We start from the raw sequence: 18,754 nt of genomic DNA on the forward strand, positions 1-18,754 counted from the left end.
GCTGACGGGTTATGATGTCTTCTCACCAGACAGTCACTTTCAATGTAATATTCTATGCTTGAATGTAAATTTACATGTTATCGTCTCTGGTTTAACCTATTTAACATGGGCCAGTAATTTTAAAACATTTCCACAAATTAATAATGATGGAAGATGAAATTCAAGTCATGGAAGTCGCACTGAACACAAAGGTAATGACAAAGATGATGCTTCTATTTCCAGCACTGACTTGTTACAACAGAAAAACTGTGGTCCAGTTAGATTAGGCAGGTTAGTTAAAAAAGTCAATATTATCAAGAATATTATACATTTGGATCCATATTTACCACTGATAATAATGCCCCATGTTCATGTGGCCTGTTGAGATATTTCCCACAGTAATTAATTAATATATGAATATATGAATAACAATCATTATTAATATATGAATATATGAATAATAATCATTATTAAGCATCATTATGCCTTTACTTATGATTTTTAATGCCATATGCACATAAACCAATACTTTGTAAAGTCTCACCAAACTTGAAGTCTCTTTGAGACTTGTCAACATATTAGTACAGTAGCACATATACAGATTGTGTAAGTAAATATTCTTATAACAAGAGGTGCATTTAACTTTTAAATAATGCATGTGCAAACCAAAAACAAAGGTTGAAGATACCATTCAAAACAATCCAGTCCCCATCTTTGTTGACTCTACAAACTTTTACACAGGATAAGTATAAACTGCCCACATAACGACTTTTAAGACTTTGCCAAACGTAATCAATGTTCACTGAGTTCTAAATAAATGTACCATACATTACTTCTGAAAAGAAAGAACTGGGGGCACTGGGGTGGCTCAGTCAGTTAAGCATCTGACTCTTGATTTTAGCTCAGGTCATAATCTCAAGGTCATGGCATCGAGCCCCACATCAGGCTCTGCACTGGAAATAGAGCCTGCTTAGGATTCTCTCTCTCTCCCTCTTCCTCTGCCCCTCCACCTGCTATCTCTCTCTACCTCTCTCTAAAAATGAACAAATGAATGAATGATCTCTGAAAAGAACTGGTTATGAAATCTAAAAGAAAAGTTTATAGGCCACTACTCCAACCAACTTAGAACCAATGTTCAAACTATCTGTACAAAAGGAGTATATGCCTAAGAGCACAAAGCGTTAGAAAACTGTCCAAAGATACTGAAAAAATCTTGAAAGCTTCCAAGACCAAAAGGCAGAATTCCTAGAAGAAATAGAAACTGATCTAATCTTCCTTTTCACTAGTTTTATGTTTTTTTCCCCCAGTGAATCTTAATGTGACTGTATTTCACACAGTAGAGCATGCATAGTTTTAAGGTATCCATAGTAAATATCACTGGGGAGAACAGATCAGATCAGTACAGATTTATGATGTGAAGTCTAACAACCTTTTCAATCACCGAGATTTTACCCACTGCAAATCACCATAAACTAATGACTGTCAATGATGAAGCCGACTAGATAAAATATAAGCCAACTCATTAAATATGGACAGACTAAGGAAAAGATATGATAAATTAAAACTGTATATCAAAACTCTCAAAAAAATTTAAACTTAAGCCTTGACTTAAGCTGCATCTCGAGGCCCTCTCCTATCCCCCACAGGTGCCCAGGGTATAGACAGGTGGCACAGAATAGGGACACGCGACTCTCGATGTGGATCATACCAACGGCATGACATTCAATTCCCTGCGTGATCAAGTATCATGTGTTTGAGACTGGGCAAGCCCTTGAGCTCATTAAACTGTACTTGTCTTATCTGAAAATTATTAAAATAATAGTATGTGCCAGAATGGATAAGTGTAGCCTTTAAAAGGTCCATTGTATATAAAGCATTTACTGCCAAGGATAGAATAAGTATATACATGTTGAGAATTGTTAATAATCCAAATATGTACTATCTAAAACATGTAAACCATTTATTTTAGACTCATGCACAAAGCAATTCTGATTAGACCAACTACTATAAGGAAGCAATTAATATTCTATTTCTGTGTCCTCACTTATGTGAGGAATCAATGTCAGTCATTAACAGAGCCTGAAAATAAAGGTTGCATATTATAAGAGAGCGTTAAAAAAAAAAAGTTAGAAAAGAAACCTAGACTTTGATTGTTTCTTGAATAATTAGAATGATTTGCTTGCTCTTCGATGCATACCTCTGCTAGCTCATTCTTGAATCGCATTTATTTCTCTAAAATAAAATAAAATCATGAAAGATTGGGCTTTTAAAAAGACATTTAAATAGGGCATTATGTTGGAATTAATTTTAATGTGGACAAGATTCTGCTAAGAAAATAAATAGCAACATAAATATGCAAGGGAATTCAGGAGACTAGCCAAATGTCGCAGACAGGTCAAATTTTTAACATGATCAATACAATAAAATGTAGCAAATAAATCAACTCAATTTATCGACATGGGAACTCTGGGTTGAACTCATTTCATCTGGATTTTAGTCAGAAACATAGATCTTGGAATTAGGTTAATAAGGGTTTGTAATGATCTGCTTTTTTTTTTGCTTGCTCTGGGAATTAAGAAAATAGTGCAGCTTGCTGGCACAACTCAAGCCTTCTGGGGAATCTGCTTCACTAACCTCCAGGGAATTTAAGGATTTGTTGGGACAGATGTCTCTAAAACCTAAACTAAGAACCTCGATCATTTTCAAATTGAAGGAGAACTTGAACGTGAAATTTCATTTAAAAATGTTTCATTAGTAGCATTTTCTTTTTTTTTTTTTGACATTAAATTTTTCTTTCAAATCTGGTTATACAAAGTCTACAATGGTACAAAGAAAAATTGCTGCGTTGTGTTCATATTTTGAAAGTGTTTTTTGAGGATTCTACTCAGATTTTTATTTTGTTATGCATTGCCGTAACTTTTTTACACAAAGGAAGGATTTTATTCATACTGATAAAAAGGAAAATAGCTCAGTCTAATACCCCTTCATTATTGTTAACAAATACACACATACAAACAGGTTCCACTTGGGGTTAAAATCACATCAAAGAAATCTTAAATTTATTACAATCATATTAATAATTATTGTTTTTTTAAATGATACTCCTTAACATTCCTGGATTGCTTACTGTAAGGAAGGAACATTCTACATGCTTTATATATATTCACTAATTTTCACAGTAACTGTGTGAGGTAGGTATTACTATAACCTTTATTTCACAGACGAGAGTAAAACACACAGAGATTATGTGACTGCCAATATCACTGCCTGGGTGGATCAGATGATTAGGCATTTGCCTTAGGCTTGGGTCATGAGCTCTGGTCCTGGGATGGAGCCCCATATTGGGCTCCCAGCTCAGTGGGGAGCCTTATTCTCTCTCTCCCTCTCCCTCTCCCCATGCTTGTGCTCCCTCTCCCTCTCTCAAATGAATAAATAAAATCCTTAAAAAAAAAAAAAAAAGGAAAGAAAGAAAGAAAGAAAGGAAGGAAGGAAGAAAGAAAGAAAAGAAAAAAGAAAATGGGAGATCTGGGATTCAAATCCAGGCAGTGGCACTCCAGAAAGCAATCTTTTAACCATCACACTCTACTACCTCCTCACACAACAATGTGTATAGTGATCACACATGTGTGCCTTGTTATCACTTAAAGGGAAAACCAAGTTGCACAGAGAAGTAAATAGGAATGAAACAGCATATATCTAATTTATCTTAAAATATCTAAATAATTAATAGATGAAGCAATTATGGAGATACTATATTATTCTGTCTCCTACATATTTAAGACATTTTTTCATGGTAAAAAGTTAAAAAAAAGGGCGCCTGGGTGGCTCAGTGGGTTAAAGCCTCTGCCTCAGGCTCAGGTCATGATCCTAGGGTTCTGGGATCCAGCCCCGTGTCGGGCTCTCTGCTCAGCAGGGAGCCTGCTTTTCCCTCTCTCTCTCTCCCTGCCTTTGTGCCTACTTGTGATCTCTGTCTGTCAAATAAATAAATAAAATCTTAAAAAAAAAAAAAAAGTTAAAAAAAGAAACTTACATGGAAATTACCCATTTTAATGCTATCACCTCTTTGGAAATGAAATTCAACAACTATTATTTATTCTAATTATGTGCAGAATCAGACAGAACTTTAGTTTGATGGAGTAAATACAATAAGCCTGATACCATGTGTCATCGCAGAGATTCTTAATAATTTAGCTTAGCAGATCTGCCCAGACTTGGAACCCAAAATCCTGATTCTTATGGCACTTGTAGCAATTAAAAACAAATATTCTAACTCTGCTTATCCCCAAATTGAATCAGTGTTGAACAGAAGGAAAACTACATTGTCTATTTTGATGTTATTCTTAGCCCCCATGACTGTTTTAGGGGCCAAGAGAGGGAGGGGCAGACAAGGAAACAGTGTCCATGACAAGGCCAGCTTTGCCATTACCCTCTTAACTTGTTTCCACCCAACCTCGAAACGAAGTAAACATTTTCATTTCTACCACACTTGCCAGAGATTTCCTAGTTACTCTGCAAGTAGAGCACCACTTTAAAAAGTAAACATGTCCTGGGACACCTGGGTGGCTCAGTCAGTTATGCATCTGGCTTTAGCTCATGTCCTGATCCTGGGGTCCTCAGATCAAGCCCCAGATCAGGCTCCCTGCTCAGCAGGAAGCCTGTTTCTCCCTCTCCCTCTGCCCTTCTGCCCCGCTTGAGTTCTCTCACTGTTTCTCAAATAAACAAACAAATCTTAAAAAAAAAAATATAAAAGCAAACATGTCCTTATAAATAAGTAAGTAATGTGGGGATTGAAACACATCAGCACCTACTCAATTTAAGAGGCATTATCTCAACCATTACTCCAAACTATTACTAATACTAGAGAAAAAGTGAATAAGATCCTTATCTCAAGTTGCTACAATGTAATAGATTATCCCTGTATACAAATACTATAGTGTAAAGCATTGGGCCATCAAACCAGATAGGTCTAACTGCTTGTTTAAGAACACCCCAAGGAAGGAAATACCATTTGCTTGCTACCTAGAAGAACCAAGGAAGGCTTCCAAAGAAAGTAGTACTTGGATTATTTTTTTTTAATATTTTATTTATTTATGTGACAGAAAGAGATCACAAGTAGGCAGAGAGGCAGGCAGAGAGAGACCGAGAGGCAGGCTCCCTGCTGAGCAGAGAGGCTGATGTGGGGCTCGATCCCAGGACCCTAAGATCATGATCTGAGCTGAAGGCAGAGGCTTTAACCCACTGCGCCACCCAGGCACCCTTGAATTGGTTTTTAAAGAATACTTCGTATCTGATTAGAAAAATGGTTGAACGTCATGATTATATAATTAGAGGAGAGACTCCGTTAATATTAGTTAGCACATGGGACACAGGAATGGTTTTCTTAAGTTTCCAGTAAGAATGTGTTTATTACATTCTCCACGGAACTGTGGCTCACCAAATAATTTAGCCCAGTTACACCTGCACCTTTAAGTTTCAATTGGAGAATTTGTTTAAATAACTATAGTCATAACGTTTTATCATACTATGCAATCCAAAGGAACATTAATTTTACTCTTTATTTCAGCAACTGCTTCAGCTAAATCTGGCTGTCACTGAGTATTTATTTTTATACCCATAAGGTGAATATAAATACCACTGATATAAATATAAGAGTACAGAAATTGTAAAATGCCCCTGAGGAATTGTCTCGTATCACAGCCATTGTAAAGCTTATAACCCCATAGCTCCCCGAAAATTGACTAATTCAGATGCAGCCAACTGAAAGGTTATATTCCAAAGGAATAATTGATCACCTCTGAATGCTTGTTTTACCTTTAAGTGAGGCCATGTATCATCATTATAAGGAACAAAATCAATAGACTACACTTGAATAGATCATTCTGTATATTCAAATCCTAAGTGGTGATAGACCAGCATAATAAACATGGAAGAATAGCAGGAAACCGGAGATTCCAAATTTAATCTGGAATCCAACATACACTAAATTTATGGCCTTCTTTGTATAATTTCTTTCTATTAGGAAAGCCACTCCTTGTTCATTTCCAGCTATTCATATTTGACACTCCCTACCCCGCCCACACCTTCCCTTACAGGTTGGTGTGTCAAGGATGCTCTCCTGTACATTTTTATTTTTTATGTTGTGTAGACAGGTGAAACAGGCTGAGAGTGAAACAATAGAGTAATGGCAAACTGGACAATGTCTCACATTCCAAATCACGCAGGCTCCTTTTGATTTTAACACTGCACCAGCCCACCGAAATACCGTATCCATAATTGAATCTTTGGCTACACCTGAAACTTCACACTGCTGAGCAAATGTCAGCCACCTGTTTTCGAAGTCCACTCAGAAGCTAAGCATAAACATAGTCTAGGCCAAATTCAATTTTTAGCTGCCTATCAGAAATCTCCTCTGGTCTATCCTTGAGCAAGTTTTTGGTATAAATGTTCTTGTCTTCTGAGCGTTTTAGCTAAATCCTTTAAAAATCTTTGCTAAAAAATCTTCCTAAATCCAGTGTCCAATCTAATGTCAACATATTCTCTCCTCTAACGAAAGAAATACTGTAACCATTCAAATCTACAATTAAATACGGATTTCTTTGGATGCCTGAATGCTTTCTCCCGTTAAAGCTTTATTATCTCTAATCCATATGCTTTGACTTGCTCTTTGAGAACACCTGATCTGCGGTTTACCTCACTGCATATTGTTCTCCTCCATATGTTCTCTTTCCTCCCATAACTTTTTTTAACCTTTCTGACATCCTGTCTCTTCTTTGCATCACTGATGGGTAGGTAATCAGGCACTGGCAAATTTGTTAATTCTTCCAATGGAATTGTTATTTTAGCAGTATTGATTCTGATGATTTTACTGCAGTCTACTTGTCACACAGATCACTGGGTCTTTCTTTGGAGACACTAAGCATACATTTAGTGTTGCTTTCAGTGACGTACGTGAAATAATCCCCTCAAAAGAAAAATGTCTTTAACCCGGGTCTTTAATACTTCAGTACTTCTACTGTACTGTTACTGATCTTTTCACGTATTCCTCCACTAACGGGTTTCTATTCGATTAGTATTAAGTGAGGAAAGACCTTTCTTGTCTCTGGATGAGGAAACAGTAAAATGGTACAGATTTCTTTCCAAGCATTTGTTCCTGCTTCTGTCCTATTTGTAACCTGAAGGCAAAGAATGATATAGAATGGATGCTACGGTTTCTGGTCAACGGGAAGCATGTGCAAAGGGCAAATGTCTTCTTCGGGGTCTTTTGATTGCAATCCTTGAGATTACAGAAACTCACGCGGGTCTGGGCTGAAACTGAGGGCGGCGGTGAAAGGGCATCCTTAAAAATGAGACCACGTGTGGAGCGCGGAGAGGGAAGAGCAATGCTGTGACTCTGAATCCTTCCGCCAGTTTGTATTTGTGTCACATGAAGCTGCTGTTGGAACTTTGACTCACTGACTTATTCGGGGAAGGGAAAAAAAAAAAAAACCTCACTGAGGGATTACAGTGTGCTGGTTATCGTAAGACCTAAATCACCTGCCGTGAGCACCCGGGAGCTTGCCCTCCAGGAAGTTATACTCTAGGGAAGGACCCCAAGGGAATAGTTTATAAAGACTGGTTGTGCCTCCAAGGAGAAACTGCCATTTCTTTGCAAAATTCATGATAGCCTAGGAAAGAACCAGTAAGCTCTCATCAGTGTCTTAAATATCAAACAAAGGCAATAATAACTGATATGTAGATTTGGGGAATCAAAAAAGAATTAGGATATAACATTTTAGAAACATGTACATATTAATAATGCATAATATATTAAAGGTACATAGATAATTTAGAAGCATAAAATAAAAGGTGATACCATTTCAAAAGCCCTTAAATAAATAGTTGAGAATAATGTCTAAAATCAAACAATCGTCATGGACATGGAAATGAAATGATTGATGTGAAAGGCAGAAAATAGGGAAAATGACCACTATCCCACTAGGCACGATGATAGAAAGACAAATCCTCTCCTACTAATGCAGAAATGTGGAAAAGTTAAAAATCATAATCATAGGCTCAGGATTTACAATCTTTCAGTCTCCTTCAGGAGGCATAACATTTAAAACAGAAACTTTATTTAGCTCTCAAACATTTATACTATCATTCGAACAATGAGGACAAATTAATTGAAAATGTTATCTCAGTATTTACTATTCCAATTAGTTCTTTTGTTCATTAGAGATTAGCGCTGATGTGTGAGATAGAACTCCCATTCTGTAATTTCCAATCACCAATTTTTAATAAAGGATGTGGCTTCATGGAATTGAGCAATAAAAATACCGTACACAATTAAATCAGTATAGAATAAATCTAGGACAAAGAACTGTGATGGCAAGCCATTTTGAACCAAAACAATGTGATGGCATTAGGATTTGTGAACTTTTGATATATGAAATATCAAACACTACATGTATGAAATTATGAGTATAGGAGCCAATTAAATCCACCTTCATTGGAAAACTTTTGGTAAGGTTTATAAATTTCATCATCCGTGTAAGTCCAACTTCATCCATGAGATAAGCAACGATCTTCAAAAAAATATGTAACTACTTAAAAGTCTAAAGTAGATTATCAAGGTGCAACTTTTACTTACATTTATTAACTTTCTTTCATTGTAAGAAAATAAGTACTTCCACTGTAAAAAATATTTTGATCGTAGTGATCAAAACACATGCATTAGGGAAACTGAATAATACTCAATACATAGCATATAATTTTATATACATTTACTGTAAAAAAGAATTTTTTCCTCAGTTCCAAGTTGAAGGATTTGACTATAGTTAAATGATAGAAGCCACTCAGATAAGTGAGTAGAATTTTGGAATTAGCTTCAAAATGTCAAGAAGAGCAAATGACAGTTCAGTTCATAAGCTGCTAATTATTTTGCAATTAGTATTTTCTTTGGTCTCTCTTTAGTAACAGAACCCTCTATTTTGTTTGGGTACATGCCTACGTTGGGGATGAGGATTATATTCCACATTTGTGATATACACCGGCGAGGCTGGGCCCTAACCTGTGCACAGGGGAGGCAGATAAAAGTGATGTCCACAATTTCCAAACATACCCTCGCCTCCTTCCTGTTCTCTAGAATGTAAAAATCACTGTGTACATTGGAGCACCCATCTTGGATCCCAACATGAAAAAGCTATACTGAGGAGGGGTGAAAACTTGAAAGAAGGACCCCGGGACCTAGAAGATTGAGAGTCACTCCAATAGGCCTTATATGAGTACATGAGAATGCGTACATGAGACAGGAAGAAACTTTTGTCTTTTTGTAGTCCCTTTTAATTTAGGTCTCTCTCTAAGAGCCAAACCAATATACCAGTCATTAAATGTGGTTCATTTTTATTCAATGTCTAAGGGTTTACAAGAGCAACAGTATTATCATAGCTAAAGTACTTTAATCTTCCCCAATAAAAAGTTTTAGTGTGATATAAATTACCTTCCAGTTCCTAATAAGCTCTCAAAAGATGTACATGAAATAGTAAAATTTCCCAGCAATTTTGACCCCGAGAGCAGTATTCCAAGAATATTCTGAACTGCAATGAAATGTGTAGATCACCTCATCACCTGGAGCATGTCTTAGGTGAGAGGCAAACAGTCCCAATTTTAATGAGCTTTCATGCCCTACGAGTGAGTACAATTTTAAGGGTGAAACAGAGCATGAACCAAAGTCTCCGATTCCTATCCTGGCCCTCTTCCTACTATGCAATATTCTCTGTAAATCATTCTGGCACTGTTCTTATTTATATATAAAGAAGTGAAAATAGTTTCTCCAAATCCTGAGCACCATTTCTTATTTTTTTTTTCTGGGCACTATTTTTAAGTTTTAAATTCTAAAGTTGATATTTTGCTTTTTATAGAGTCTCAATTTAACTTGCTAAACCTCATCTCCTGGCCTACAAGAATGAAATCTTTATGGGTATATTTATAACCTATGGTAATAATATAGACTTTTGGGGATGGGAGAAGGCAGAAAAAAAAAAAAAAAGAAAGAAAAAGAAAAAGAAACAAAGAAAAAAACCAAACACATGGCAAGTTCACTAGGTTCACTTGCACTAATCCCTTTCTCTCTTACATAGGCTTTTATTTGAATTTATGAATAAAGATCCGTGCAGGCAAATTATGAACCTAGAGTGCTGAGCACATCTCAAGTGTTAGCAGTACTGGCCCCACTCACATTTTTCCATTTATAACGGACGTATTGCTAACTTCGCAGCATAGTGATTGAATACTATGAATTTGACTATTGAACTATTCAATGATACCACTGAGTACTAACTGGGGTGGCACGCCCTAAAAAGTTACATCTCCATCTATGCCTATGATTATTAAAATCTGGGACACAGAAAACTCGCAATTTCTATGCAAAATAAAAGAACTTTCTAATTAAGGAGCAAACTTGAGTTAAAAAAAAACTTTTAAGTGACATCAAAAATTGGACTTCTTTCATTAGTTTAGAGGAAAGAAAAACATATTTGCAATTTGGTATCATCATCTTTAGGCAACACTCAACTCGCAGACTGGACCAAGCATGTCAATCCATCCACTTTAATTACCATGAAGTCTTTGTCATAGTTTTACAAACTAACTGCTTTTGAAAAGCTATAACTCGTGTAGCACCAGGAAGGCTGATCAAGACTTAGCATAGGCAATTTAAACGACCACATAACTTTTAAATATTAAATACTAATCCTAACAGTGAAACAACATGTCTGTTGAAAAATAATACTCATTCTAACACCAAAAAATAAACTATTTTTTAAGAGCTCTTTATTTTGAGAGAGAGAGAGAAAGCCAGTTCGAGCAGGGAGGGAGGGGCAAGGGGAAAGAGAGAGGAGAATGTCAAGTAGACTGCCGGGTGAGCCCAGAGCCCAGAGCTGGGTTTCATCATCTCCAGACCTGAGCCATCAATATCATGACCTGAACTGAGATCAAGGGTCAGACCTGTAACAGACTGAGCCACACAGGCGCCTCCTCATCCCATTAATAAACTATTAAAACATTTTTTCTTAGCTGTTGGTTTGCCCTTAATAAACCTCCTACCTCATTAAAATGATATATATAATTATCATAAAAGGATAACTGTTATCATAAAAGCAGCAGCAAAACACCTATGGCTAGTAAAAAGAAAACACTTTTTTTTTTAAAGATTTTATTTTACTTGAGAGAGAGAGAGATCTCAAGTAGGCATAGAGGCAGGCAGAGAGAGTGAGGGAGAAGCAGGCTCCCCACTGAGCAAAGAGCCCGATGTGGGGTTCGATCCCAGGACCCTGAGATCATGACCTGAGCCAAAGGCAGAGGCCCAACCCAATGAGCCACCCAGGTGCCCCAAAAGAAAACGCATTTTAAAACAATCCTAGTTCTTCATTTATTAAATGGAGAAAACATAATCTCCTCCTTCCTTCATAGTGTCATCATAGGAATTAAATAAAAGAATTTGTATAGACCGGTTAGCAGCATGCAGGGAAAATTAGTGCTCAGTAAACTATGAAGGTTCCACAGAAGCAGCAGTGCAATTTGGAAAGAGGTGGCATCTCAAGCAAACTACCTTGTATTGTTTTTAAAGATTTTTTGAAGGCCAGATTAAGTAGCTGGAATAAAGTAGCATATACACATGTGTTTTGATTCAGATTAAAAAGTGAATAACAGGGGCGCCTGGGTGGCTCAGTGGGTTAAGGCCTCTGCCTTTGGCTCAGGTCATGATCCCAGGGTCCTGGGATCGAGCCCCGCATCGGGCTGTCCGCTCCGCGGATAGCCTGCTTCTCCTCTCTCTCTTTCTACCTGCCTCTCTGCCTACTTGTGATCTCTGTCAAATAAATAAATAAATAAAATCTTTTTTTTTTTTAAAAAGTGAATAACAAATAATCTATTTTTTAAATATTTGTTTTACTTGTTCACTGATAAATCACTCTAAGCTCACGGAAGAACACAGAAAACACAAGAAGTCCTCAACAAACATTTCTGGATATACTCGTTAGTGCTTATACATACTTTTCCCCAATAGAAAAGTCACAGATATGAGAATTTAAATCAACTTAAGCGTAAAATTTTGTTTTGTAATTTTGCAAATGCTTCCACCATAAGCTAATTACAACATCTCCCAGAAGTCTGTCCAAAGGTGGCATCATAAGAAGTAACTTCTCTGTGCTAAAATAATCCACATTGGAACGTCATCTGAGTTTGTATACGACAGTCATCAGTTTAAAAAGATAGAATGAACACCCACTAGGCTTCAAAAATTGGCTGGGCAAGTCCAGCTGGTGCACCGTTTCTAGGGTGTCATTCACACTTTAGGGGAAATAAGGGTTGCCCCTGGTGTGTGCAGGTCAGGCCAGAGGAGACCTGCGTTGTAACCCGGGTGACAAGAGTTGGGTGACAGAGATGGATGGGACCCAACCTCAGTCTGCCACATAACTGATAGAGTGCAGGGTATCTGAGCCAGTGCAATGGACTGAGGTCTGGACAGGGACAGAGAGTTCAGATCCAGAGAGACACATGGCGTTTCCACACCAGAAGACGCCCAGGATAATTTGTTAAAGATCATATAAGCCCTAAGATTCATCATTACCCTGTTAGGGCCAACCAGTAATACTGCTTACCGCTATAGAACATCTTCTGAAAAACTCAACCTGCTAGGTCAGCTTGTTCTGTAACGCCAGTCATCCTAGTGCATTTCAGTTTATCTTGAAATTTAATGTGAAACTTTTAATACTCACATCAAGATCATCCTTTGCATTGTAGTAGACAACTTCATTGCTCTATAAAAAAAAGAAAAGAAGAGTGCTTTATTGATATGAGTAAAAATGTAAAAATATACTGGATCAAGCACTGAACACATTTTAGGCATATTTTAAATAATAAACCTCTCATGATATTCTTCTCATAAAACACTCCACAACGATCCATAAAGATTAGCCAATATTTTCTAAAAACATTTTAAAACACTGTATCTGTGATATTGAAAAGTACATTCTGCACTGAGGAAAAAAGATCTCAGTATAGGTCTGAGACCCATTTGTCAAGAAAAAATAAAGAATGCATGATGCAAAGAAGTTATATACACACACACTTACAACACACACACACACACACAGAGAAATCCCTAAATCATGAAATTATGAATAGAATAATTCAAGAAAAATGTGAGAATGCGCCTTGTTATACTTCGCTGACAATGCGACTTTTAATATATATATATCACGTTGAAATTAGTAAGGCAGGGTGTATCTGGACGGTACTGGCAGAAATTTCTTCATGATTCAGAAAAGGGATCAGGAATAATTGAATTTAGATAGCAAAAAAAATCAGACTCTCTAACACACTGATACTATCATATTCTCCCAAAGTGGTGAAGAAGCATTGGATTTTCAAAAATAAATGTATTCAGACATTTCTGCCAGCCACCAGTGTTGCTGAAATACACCAAAACTATAAATTATGGATATAAATCGTTGGAAAATGGAAAGGAAAGAATGAACAAAATGGTGGTCAAGGAATTTAAAAGTTTTATTCTTTGAGACATCAAGGTTAGTTCTATGCACTGTTAAAATAATCCACTTATACTAATTTATTTTTCCTTTCTTCTCCTGAACTGATTGAAAATATAATCCATCTTCCATACATTTTCAGTAGTAATCAGAGGACTATGTGAAAAATGTGTTTTCTGTGTCTCTTTAACATCAAAAACATGGACACTCTAAAATTATATTAAAAGAAAATGGAATACACATTTTTAAAAAGAAAATTCCTCCAAAAAACTCAATAAATCAGTGCTTCTTAAAATATACATCACCTCCACTACAAATCACTAGTTCTTCAAGACATTCCATGGCCATATGACTTTAGAATAAACAATGAAGTTAAAACCTCTTTTTTGCTCGAGTCTCAGTATATGAATGTACATTATACATTTTCAAGAATAAAACAGACCTTATTGTGTTTCTCAAATTTAATTGCTGCCGAATCGGTCTCTCTTTTTTAATTTGAGAAATATATCATGAGCCTGAAGTTCTATAAAAGATTGCTCTAAGACCAAATAAATCAAAAACTGTATTAATAAATAACAGAATACATACTTCATGATAGTGAATGAAACCATGACTTTGAATTTATTTCATTTAGAATCAACAGCTCTAAAAATTACCATTTAATTAATTCTTTTAAAAAGAACTAAGTAGCTAAAGAATTTAAACATGCATAAAAGTTCTACTTCCTGAAGCATTTCTTACAGCATTAATTTTGTAACAAAGTTAAAACACAAAATCAGAATTCATCACATACACAAAGCAAGAGAATCTTCTGAATCCACCAGAGCCCCAAATCTAATTACTAGTTTATTGATCCCTCTTGCAACTCTGTAATTTATACTTAGGAGACAATTTTCAACTTAAAATGTGGATTCCATCAAAAGATAAAATATTGAATAAGTTTATCTTCATTTCAGACTTTATTTCTGCCGACTCCTTCCTCATATTTATAGAACTGAAATGTAGAAAACAAGGTGAAACTGCATTACATTTTAAGTGATTCAACATCATTATTTTCAACATTCATTAAATATCTAGATGCACACACTCCTGTTCAAAGAGTGATGCAAAATAAGTTAAATGTAACTATCCCTATCCTTTAGATAAAATAACAGATACAGATCAATTATATAAAACAACTAATATGTTTAGACTTACATTTGCCCCATGGTACTAGAGTGAATGGACTAAACTGTTTAATTTTTTTTTCCTTATATGTGGCACAGGGTCACATATAAAGACAAAAAAGAATTTAATTAAATCTAAAATTAAGAGTATCACATACAATGTCAAAAGAGTATAAAGTATGACAACAAAATGCTAATTTCAACTAAAACTATGTATTTTGATTCTATTACAATAAAGTGTGCCTGAAATAAAAATAAAAAGGAAGAAAATCTAAGTTTGAGAATTTTTCAAATGTTTTTCCTCTCGTTACTACACTATATTTTATGCAAAATCCTATTACTTCTCTTCTAGAAACTCTATATTGCTTCTAAAACTTATGCAAATGTGTTCTGCAAAATTTACTTGAATTTTATGCATTTGCACAAGGCTTTCTAGACTCCAGAAGACACAAGATCCTCAAAACTCATCTTATTTTTCTATTAAGTAAACTGGGAAAACAAAACCAACACCTTAGTCATAAAATTATACTGCATATACAATAACCATACTCATTGTAACTGGGATATTTTATATTTCTACTTTTTAAAAGCTTCCTTTAGGGGTTCCTGGGTGGCTCAGTCAGTTAAGTGTCTGCCTTCGGACTAAGCCCCATGTCAGGGTCTCCGCTCAGCAAGGAGCCTGCTTTTCCCTCTCCCTCTGCCTGCTGCTTCCCGTTTGTACATGCACTCTCTCTATCTCTGTGTCAAATAAATAAATAAAATCTTTTTTAAAAAGTAGCTAATTAAATACGTGTTCTTAGACAGTTTGTCATGATTTAATAGAACAAAGACCATAATGGAATTGATTAAGTCCACTGTCTTCAAACAGAATTTCTTCTTCACCCATATGTGTTTCTCTAACCCTAAACTTTGCAGGGAGAGCATGCACATTTCATCTATTCCCTGATTTTACCTAACAGAAAAGCTCAACTGATCCCCTTCCATAAGCATAAATCTATGTAGGGCATCAGGATTTGGGGAAACTGTCGCGGCATTGAATTTGTCAAGTTATAAGCACACTTACATGGTAGTATGAGACCAAAATTAATGGCAAACATTCACAGAACATTTAATTTGTATAACCATGTATAAATAATTTGTCCACTCTCAGTTCCTCATGCTTTCTTACAGAGAATTACAATTATTTATTTTATTGTGGCTTTTGTTTAGGGTTGGAAGAGTGGCTCAGAAAGAATTTTAAATATAAGCTTGAGGAAGAGTCTAATTTGGTAAAGACATAATTCTCTTTCCTATCATATTCATTTATAGCTATCTCTTCTGCTATATAAAAATACATGACATGTGTAGCTATGTTAAACTACATCAGTCTGAAATCAAATCGCTCAAAATATATCCATACCCAATCCCAACAGGATTGGGGTAAAAGATAATTCTCAGGAATAAAGGGCAATCCACAGTGAATCAGCCCAATTCTTATGTTCTGGTGTCTTATAGGAGCGAATGTCAGTTAAAATTAACACTGTGCTAAAAGAAAGTTAGGAGACCAAATTGTATAAAAAACAATTAAATGGCCTGAGGAGGGAAGAATTTAAAAAAAGAAAGAGGAGGTACCAGTTGAATTCTTCCTTCCTTTACAGGGTCCCTTGCCTCTGTGCCACTTAGACTGTATACAAGGAGATTTTGGGGTCTCCCAACCAACAGAGGGAGCCACACGTCACTCACTCAACAATACTTTGGCGGCCTCACTCTGTACTGTTTCGGAGAAACAAAAATGAAGACTCTGCCCTGACTGTAAGAAGCAAGTTCCTCACCTTGCTGATACACAAGTGGCCAGAATATCAGAGTCAGTTGCTCTGATCTGCTATAATTGAAGACTATCTCTTGTCATTGTTGGATGACATGACCACACAAACCGAAACTTTCTCAGGTTTCAAAATAGATGAGAATTAAGAACTTCACAGAGTTAAAACATCCTCTTCTATTTCTAATCAATTCAAGCATGTGTGGATGTGCATGTGTGTGTGTGTGCGTGTGTGTTTCTCATTCACTCACCTATCCTACCACTCAAAGCTCCCTCAATCCCTCTTCCAGAAAATAGAGTTATGTCAGTTATCCTTTAATATTTTAAAATGATGGCATATAAGCTAATTATCATAGGCACAGAATACAAAATTGAGTCATCTTGTTTTTCTACTATTGTTCTGGCTAGATGTTTTCATGCAAATTATCAAACATCATCATCTTGGAAGGTATTTACACTCCAATACAAAAGTTTTTAGTGGATTTTAGGGTATTACATGCAGTATGATAGGATAAAGCCAGCAATGGCCTCAAACCAGATTCAAGATTACTGAAACCTTTAGAGAGCTATTTTTCATCATTTGAGCACCACCAGATGACAAGAACAAATTGTTTTGTTTCTGATTTTTAACCAAGTAGTTCAGTTATTTATTATCTCCTCCAAACAAATTTACCCAAATGTTCCATGCTAATATAATACTGCCGCTTGCTGAAATTTAAAGCTTCCCCTAGCAACTTGAGAGATAAATTACTTCAGTGCCCATTGTCTTCTGGGAGTCAAAATTAAATCTGGGCAAAACAGACCATTCCATCTTAAAAACGTATATTGTGAGTGACAGTCCCTTACATGCCACTCTCCTATAAAAGCTGGCCTCTGATGAATAGAATAAATTTATGTTAAACATCGGAAGCAGAAGTACAAAGCTTCCACATGGAAGTGAGATGGTGCCAAAGATTTAAATATTGGAACCGAAAATCGGGATTTTAGAGCCAACATCTGAAATATATGACACATTCAAAATCCAAATAGAGATTAAATTCCTGTCCAATTTACTAATTCTCTTTTCTTGGCTGCACACCTGACTCTGCACATGATCCACAGCCTGACAAATGGTGAGCAACCGTATTGTCTGCTAAAGTTGCTTTAAAAAAAAAAAAAATTCCTTTTTTTTTTTTTTTAAGATTTTATTTATTTGACAGAAAGAGAGAGAGATCACAAGTAGGCGGGGTGGTGGGGAGAAGCAGGATCCCTGCCAAGCAGAGAACCGGATGAGGGGCTCGAATCCAGGACCCTGAGACCATGACCTGAGCCGAAGGCAGAGGCTTAACCTGCTGAGCCATCTAGGTGCCCCTAAAACTCCCATTCTTAATTGTTCATCACTCTTCAGTTTCAAAAAATGAAGTCAGTTAGACAAATATTAAGGACACTCTTGTAAAAGGAGAGGGGAAAAAGGATACTCTTGTTATCAATGAGTTGTGTTAATGGTTTCTGCCTACCAAGATCCACATACTGTGTAGCCCAAATCAGTTACAATGTAAATATCCTGATTCATACATCTTTGTAACAACCTGACCTGGTAAACCTACACACCACTGCCATTGACCTGTGCTCAAGTCAACCAGGGTACAAGGGACGCAATAATCATAGCACTGCAAACCTGTGTGAATACAAGAACTTAGGAACCTACTACGTATGTGTCACTGTGTGTGCATGCATGTGTGATGGTGGGTAGGGGTGGGTAGTGGTTGGTGAATGTGAGCAAATCTTCCCAAAGAGAGCTGAGAGTGGTTGACACAGTAATCTAAAGACGGGGGCTTTTGGGGGGAAAAAATTACATCTTATTTTTTGTATTTGAGAAAGAGCAGGAGTGGGGAAGGGGCAGGAGGAGAGGGAGAAGCACAGTGTCACTGGAGCAAGGAGCCTGACACTGGGCTCAAGAGGTGGGGCTCCATCCCAGGACCCCAGGATCATGACCTGAGTGGAAGGCAGATGCTTAACCAACTCAGCCACCCAGGCACCCCGAAAAAAAGTATTTTTTATGTCACTGGATACATGAGCATGCTACTGCTGAAAATAAAAAGGAAAACTAAAGATGGGCACATTCCATTTGGATGTCAGTGTCAACAGATTACTGGACTGAAGGCGTGAGAAAAACCAACAGATTACTGGACTGAAGGCGTGTCACATCATGACAAAAGACAACTGATGTAAAGTGTCTACCACAGTGCTTGGCACACAATATTCGCCCTGTATGTTATCAACTCTTATTCTATATATTGAAA

At 36.5% G+C, this 18,754-nt stretch overlaps 1 protein-coding gene across 6 annotated transcripts in view; it reads right to left on the reverse strand.

Moving 5' to 3' along the window:
• The window catches only part of CACNA2D1 (calcium voltage-gated channel auxiliary subunit alpha2delta 1), a 503,137-nt gene that overhangs the window by 184,909 nt on the left and 299,474 nt on the right, over positions 1-18,754 (reverse strand). For all 6 annotated transcript variants that reach the window (XM_004739625.2, XM_004739624.2, XM_004739622.2 and 3 more), the window contains exon 5: positions 12,735-12,776. In XM_004739625.2, the coding sequence (XP_004739682.1) occupies positions 12,735-12,776 (42 nt within the window). The remainder of the gene's footprint in view (positions 1-12,734; positions 12,777-18,754) is intronic.

This window comes from Mustela putorius, unplaced genomic scaffold, assembly GCF_011764305.1.
Source record: "Mustela putorius furo isolate JIRA1106 unplaced genomic scaffold, ASM1176430v1.1 tig00003845_pilon_pilon_pilon, whole genome shotgun sequence".
Lineage (NCBI taxonomy): Eukaryota > Metazoa > Chordata > Mammalia > Carnivora > Mustelidae > Mustela > Mustela putorius.